The 7,219-nt window shown below is 41.0% G+C and overlaps 1 protein-coding gene across 1 annotated transcript; it reads left to right on the forward strand.

The window, feature by feature from the left end:
* The first annotated feature begins 1,708 nt into the window (after positions 1-1,708).
* fitm2 (fat storage inducing transmembrane protein 2) lies at positions 1,709-4,432 on the forward strand. The gene is made up of 2 exons (XM_032522184.1): positions 1,709-2,001; positions 2,839-4,432. The coding sequence occupies exons 1-2, from the start codon at positions 1,793-1,795 to the stop codon at positions 3,446-3,448; spliced, it is 819 nt and encodes a 272-aa protein (XP_032378075.1). The 5' UTR covers positions 1,709-1,792; the 3' UTR covers positions 3,449-4,432.
* Positions 4,433-7,219: the final 2,787 nt, after the last annotated feature.

Raw genomic sequence — 7,219 nt, forward strand, 5'->3', positions numbered from 1 at the left:
GAACATGGAGGCAGCAGGTGACTCCAACCACAGATCCAGATCCAGAATCACCTGCAGGAAGTGATAGGAGGAGAGAGGAGAGGGGCGAGAGAGCACAAGATAAACCGTGTCTGTGTGACCCTCTGGCCTACATCCACGTGCAGGTGTCAGACCGCCTGAGCAAACATGACCCGGAGCAGGAGGGTCTGAGTCAGTCTGGAGCCGAGTCTCTCACACTTTCAAATATTTCCAACTACAATCCTGAAGGATGATGTGTTCCTTGTCATTCCCTACGTATCCCAGTTATCTGATTGTTGTTTCATTCTAGTCTGTTGTTAAAGCCATATTGGAGCGAATTTGTACTTGAGTACTGTACTGTACCACTCTATTAGCCTCCTTCTGATTGAGGTCATCGTTTTGGATGTTTGGGGGGGGGGGGGGGGGGGGGGGTTGGGTGCATGATTTCAATATTTGTTTAAATACATATAATTTATGTAAGCATTATAATAAGCATTTAGTCACGAAACTGCCCAGTATGATTTGGTATCAGGTGTTCTGTACAGTAGGTGGCAGTATGTACCTGGATGTGATATTCACAAAGCTAAAGTCAATCCCATGTTTTAAGTTATTCTTAAAAGTGATACGTACTTTGAGTCACTTTAATTTGTAACGAATTTTTAATAGCATTTCAATAACTCAGAATAGGCTATTTACTTAAGGAACACCTCCTGTCAGTTATTTTTAAAAAGTATGTCGCCTATTCATTTTATTTATCTCCCTCCTTTTAATTCTATAATGTGTGTTCATGAACTGGAATAGCTGACTGTAAATTCAATTCTAAAGTTTTTATTTCAAAAGAAGAAAAAAATAATCGTTTACATTTATATGAGATTTTGCAAGTAATTAATATACTTGCAAAATCTCATATAAATCTAAATTTTCCAAACAGGAGCCATCCTTTTTAATTTTTTGGAAATGGAATCAAACTTTAAATCAATCCTACATTATATCAGCAAGAAAATCCTTAAACTGTGTACCCTATATTACATTTTTAAGAACTGATTTTAGATGCATGTCCATGTTCTAATCCCCTGGCATGTTCTGTTGTTTTTTGTCAATAAATTAATTTAAAAAAAAAAAAATTATTTCAAATATATTTCCTAGGATGGCGAAGGTGATGGTCCCGCCCTACTCTGCCTCTGATTGGCTTACACATTTGCGTTTCCTAGGATGATGGCGGACTGGTCAAGCAATTTATCATTTTACCATTCAACTGCCCCGAATTATACACGAAAACTTAATTTCACAAATCAAATAAATTAGAATAGTAAAGCTAATTATAACCAAGCGAAACGACCTCTTGAAAGTAAAAGTTGGAACCTTAAAGTAGCTATCTATGGTTGTTTGATTGCTAACGTTAGCTCCAAACACCATTCCAGTGACAGTGATTGCTAGCTTGTAGCTAAGCTAGCAGTAATTTCAAAAACATTTGAGCTATCTATGGTTGGTTGCTAACGTTAGCGCAAAACGCCATTCAACTGACAGCCTTTGTTGCGTTAGATGCTAACTTGTAGCTAGGTCCACTTTTACTGTATTGACTTCACAGAAGCCTCTCGTTAGCATCTTGTATGCTAGCTACTGGTTGCAAAGTGACGCATGCGCATCTCACACCTTCTCTCGTCGCAAAGTGACGCATGCGCGACTCACCTCTGCACTTGACTTACATCGGGGAGTGACAGTTCCAACCCCAACCGACAGCACCCCTCCTGCGACTTCAAGGGAAACTCGGGCGCCCCCTTCAAAGGAAACGCCAATGTGCAGCCCAGCTCGTCCGGTCAGTGGTGTCAACATGGCGGCGGTAGATGTCATTGTGGACAACTTGGTGACACTCTGGAGGATACCGGCTGCCCGACAAAACTTCCCCTTGATATTTGTACTCATTTCGGTCGTGGGGTCGCTTCTGAAAGAGCTGGAGGTCGTCCCGCAGACATATTTCAGCAGCAGCGGAAATGCCCTGAACGTGTGAGTAATGGTAGTGCTACTGTGTTGTTATCCTAGCCGAGGGTTAGCTCACAGAAATGATGAATTAAAGCACCTGAGCTCACCTGGCGCTTACTGTACGGTGGCGTGCTGGTGAAAGGGCCGTCACGAGAGAAACGCGCTGATTTTCCGAACTGTGTTGTAATGATGTTAGCAACGCTGAAGTAATGTGGGCCAAAGGTAACGTTAGCTAGCTAAACTGTTGCTTCATAGCTAGTTGCTGTGCTGATAAGCGTTACATGTCCCCTTTATTACAACGTTACAAAATTCACGTTGAACAGTTAAAAAAGACACAATTAAAGCAAATGCTCAAACTATCCCAGTATTTAAAGCAGTGTTATGTTCCTTCATACACTGCAACACTTTCTTCATATTACAAATTAATTCATACGCAATACAACTCCCATTTGTATTGAATTTGAATTTCTCAATTCAACACACTGTGTTTCTGCTAATAGCTAATAGTCTGGTTTCAAGTTATTTATTGTCATATGCACAACAATAACAGAGAAGCAGTGGTTTGCAATTAGATTTCAGGCTCATTAAATAGGTATAAAAAGAAATGAGTATCTAAAGACATACAATTGGGCAGAAAATAAAATATAATGCATATAAAATAAGATTTTTGGTAGACTTTTAAACAGGGATGCAGTAAATGTACAGTATATGTGTAATTACAAGTGACAGATATAAACAGTTAATGAAAGTATATAGAGCTAAAGATAACAGTTCATATTGAAACATCTCTCTATCTCTACAATACTGCTAATGAATGCTATTAGCTGAGTGCTAATGTCAAAGCCCCTGTTCCTCTTGCAGGTATTTTGTCAAAGTGTCCTGGGGCTGGACATTGCTGCTGCTGACCCCTTTCCTCCTCCTGTCCAACTCGGCCTTCAGCAGGAGCGTGTCCTTCCTCTCCCGGCGACTGCTGTCTCTGTTGGTGGCAACAGCCGTCTGGTACGCCTGCACCCAGACCTTCTTCTTCATCGAGGAAGTGACCGGTTCGTGTTATGAGACCGGCACCAAGGAGGTTCTCATCAAGGAGTTATCAAGCAAAGCCAGCTGCAGGCGGGCCGGCTTCCAATGGCACGGCCACGACATCTCAGGGCACTCCTTCATCCTGGCCTACTCGGCTCTCTTCATCGTGGAGGAAACGGCGCCGATGGCCTCCCTAAGGACCGCCGGTCTCTCTGCGCTGCCCCGGATGGTCCTCAACCTGCTGTACGTGGCCTTGAATCTGATCGTGATCGTTTGGGTGTGGATGTTTGCCTGCACCTCTGTTTACTTCCATCACACGTCTCACAAGTTGCTAGGGACTTTATGCGGCCTGGTGGCGTGGTATCTGACATATCGGGTCTGGTATCTCAAACCTTTATCCCCAGGACTCCCCCCTCAGCGCCACCCAAAAGAACAGAAACAAAACGCCTGAGATGCAGTCACACTTTCCAGAACAACATTGTCACTAATGTTGCAGCCATTCTCCAAACAACACACTACAGTTGATGTTCTCTGTCTCCAGGTCCAAGCTGGCCGTGCTATTTTAAGCTATTTTAAGTTATTCCCTGCTCAAAGAAAGGTTGATTTGTACAGGATGGCCGTTGGCAGCTGCTGTTCCCAAAATGACTCTCTGTAATCTGAGATAAAAGCGAGACGCTGCTCTGCTGCCCAGCTTCTGCCTCTCACCTTCAGCTTCTGAGGCTCGCATGCCACGCCAGCGTTTGTCCCCGAGTTTGTTGCCTTAAAATGTTTTGTTTGTGGATGGTTAATCAGAGATTTTAGATGTCTGAATGGGAACACTTGAGAATGTTTACAGCTCTAGTTGTATTTTTGCAGACCAATGTAAAGAAGATATACATTGTTTTTATAGGAAACTACCATCATATCAGACACTGTAACTACAGTGGGCCTAAATGATTTACTGATGTAGAGCTTGAATAGCAGAGAGGACCATCATTTTAATGTATCAGCAAGTTGTTTGCAAAGTATTATTAAAATGCTTTTAAAAAGGTTAAGGCTGGAAATATATCTACGATTGTGATCTAAAAATATGCGTCCCAATTTCCTAATGCACAAGGTGACATCTTTAAATGCCGTGTTTTGTCCAGACCGTAGTTAAAAATGCAAAGATATTTAATTTACAATCACATAGGACAAAGGCAAGCAACACATCCTCACAATTGTAAAGGTGGAACCAGAGAGGTTAACCTTTAGCTTGGAAAAATAACACAAGTCAAAGCAGTAGCACACTAGTTTTCTGTTGATGGACTAATCAATCGGTCGACTAATTGTTTCAGTTGTGGTTTTATTTACTGTCAACACTATGAAAAGACCAAGTAACCTGCCAATAAGTGTTGCCTCTGTGCCGTAGCGCTCCATTGTTGTCCAAAAACTATTAAAAATACATAAATGATGAGCATGGGCTCTGTTTGTTTCCAGTCTCACATACACCGTTCTGCTGCCATAAATCCTCACTAGATTACCAAATATGTATTAATCCACTTCTGGAAATAGTCCCCAATAAATGCACTATTTACTCCCGTTTTAGTAACATTTCCTAAAGACTGCCGTGCCCAGCTGCCAGAAAATTACTTTTATTTTGAAAAGTGAACGTGTGTTATGTGTAAAGAACCAATGGGCTTTTGGCTGCAGACAAGGTGAGGAAGTATTAAATAATGTGGGTCTGGGGTTTGTTTTTTGTGGAATTTAACAATTGTGATGTAGAGTAACACCAGCCTTATCCTACAATGGGGGATTCGAGGAAACTTCAGTACATAAATCCTAGCAGTATTTTTGAAAGAATATTCATTTACAACGTCACAAGCAAATACGTTTTCTAGCGTTGTGTGCGTCTTTGTGGCGGGTTTTGCTCAAATAAAAACCAGGATCTGTGTGTTCCATTTTCATTATTTATTTGTCATTGATGGCAACTGAATAAATTAAGGCTTATGAACAAACATCGTAAAAAGCACCATAAATAAATGCATATAGAAAAATAAAAAGTAAAAAATACTATAGTGAATTATAATGGCCACAAAATCACAACTGGGATTTGACTTGAACTCTTTGTGTGTGTTCAAAGAAGTACAGATCCAGCCCCTCAGAAGAAGCAGTCACAATGATAATGCAAAGTCTTTCTGACCCCCCCCCCCCATGTCAATTAACAGAATAAGTGAATGAGAATCAAAAAGTCAACATAAATAACAATGAAGCTCATGTTTAAATTGCAACAGGAAATAGTACTTTGAGCTTTTGTGTCCTCTTGCTTACTTCAAAACTTGGCACAGTTCAGACGCATATTCAGATATATATATATATATATATTCCCAAATCTTTTGTACCATTTACATCACTGCTGCTCATGCAAAAACAGTAACCTAGTAACCTCCCCGCTTCCTCTGCTTTCCAAACTGCACTCTCCATAGCAAACATGATCCTGAACTCAATGAACTACAGCTTCTACGCCTCTGTTTTCTCCATGAAAATCAGATTTCTTATCAGATGCGAGTCATGTGACAGAACAAGGAGACGCTGCTATTAAAGGAGCATTGATCGCCGTCTTTGGTTCAGCGTTGTCTGCCACGGCGGCAGCTAACCACCGCCTGCAGAGACCGGTAACTGGAAACAAGTGAAACTACCTCCATTATGCAAGGCTTAAGCTGTGCAGAAACACTGAGTCCTTAATGCAAGAATTGTCTGTATAATGAGCCATAAAAAAAAAAAACAAAGCAGCTTATAACCCTAGCCAGTACCTGACATAATGAGTTATTGAGAATTATAAGATGTTAAACCCTGGAGGGCTGACTAAGGAAAAAAAAAAGCAGAAAGGCTCCTGTTTAGGGTGAACAGAGGGTGGAGCGAGAAAAGTACACCAACAACAAGACAGCTGGCAAGGCTTGGGGAGGGGGGGTTAGCTTTTCCTCCCATTCCCCCTATTTAACCTTGGAGCTCATTTAAAATTCAGGACGGTGTAATTAAAAATATCTATCTGTAAAACCAATCTGTCGGGAGGAGTCGGCGACACACACACACACACACACACACACACACAGCAGTAAAATCCAGCGATTTCCTTCTTTTGCTCAGTATTGATAGTAATACTGAGGGACCGTCTCCAAGCCACTGTACGGTGCAGGTGCTTCAAAGGTAACAATTAGCAAGAGAACGTTTAACCCTTGTGTTGTCCTCCCGGGTTAAAAAAACACATCAAAATTTGACATTTTTGTCCCTTTTTCAGACTTTTTTTTAGTTTTCACAAACACCACCTACTAGTATTACACTATTTTTTGCAATTCATGGTCAATAACCCTCATTTATGTAGAATTGTACCTAATATTTGGGTTAAAAAAGAGCATTGTAAGGAATCCAACCCATTTTTTGTGGTCATTTGGTTAAAAAGAACCCCATATTTCAGATATAGACATTTTTTAAAGGGGTCAATTTTGACCCGAGGACAAACAGGAGGGTTAAGAAAATCGGTGGTTTTGTTCGGTAGTGATCATAAATTCTGCCTCCGGGGAGTGTCCATCTGTCACAAAATGGTTACACAATAAGACCCATGCAATGAAATATACATCCTAAACCTAAAGCAGCACTACTGTGCCATAGATGCAGAATTTACAATTTGACTACCAGTTGTACCAATAAGTTTAGTAACGTGTGAACTCCTGCACGGCGACCAAGACGGTGACAGTGGACCCAGTGTGAGCGCTGTGATCCGTGGTGCTCTAAAAATACTGAGTGTGTCTGTGTTTACTGTGTGTAGTGTAGGGTGTACAGGCAGTTAAAGGAATAGTTTGACATTTTGCGAAATATCCACTTAATCGCATTCCTGCCAAAAGTTGGATGAGAAGATCAATTCCACTCGTGTCTGTCGGTTCAATTTAATGCAGTTTGTTAGATTAGCTTAAGCATGAAGATGGGGGGGGGGGGGGGGGTAAAAAGCCAGCCCCCTTTTGTGACTGTCATGAATATTCTAATATTTCCTGAAAAATATACAGTGCATTCATAAAAGTATTCAGAGCCCTTCACTTTTGTCCCATATTATGTCGAGGCCTTGTTCTGAAGTTGTTTAAATGCATTTTGCTCTCATCAGTCTACACTCAATACCCCATAATTACTGATTATTATGATGATTATTGAATGATTAAGAAGGAAAATTGAAATATCACATTTAGACCCGTTTGTCTCGATCATCTTTGAG

This window comes from Etheostoma spectabile, chromosome 7 (assembly GCF_008692095.1).
Source record: "Etheostoma spectabile isolate EspeVRDwgs_2016 chromosome 7, UIUC_Espe_1.0, whole genome shotgun sequence".
NCBI lineage: Eukaryota > Metazoa > Chordata > Actinopteri > Perciformes > Percidae > Etheostoma > Etheostoma spectabile.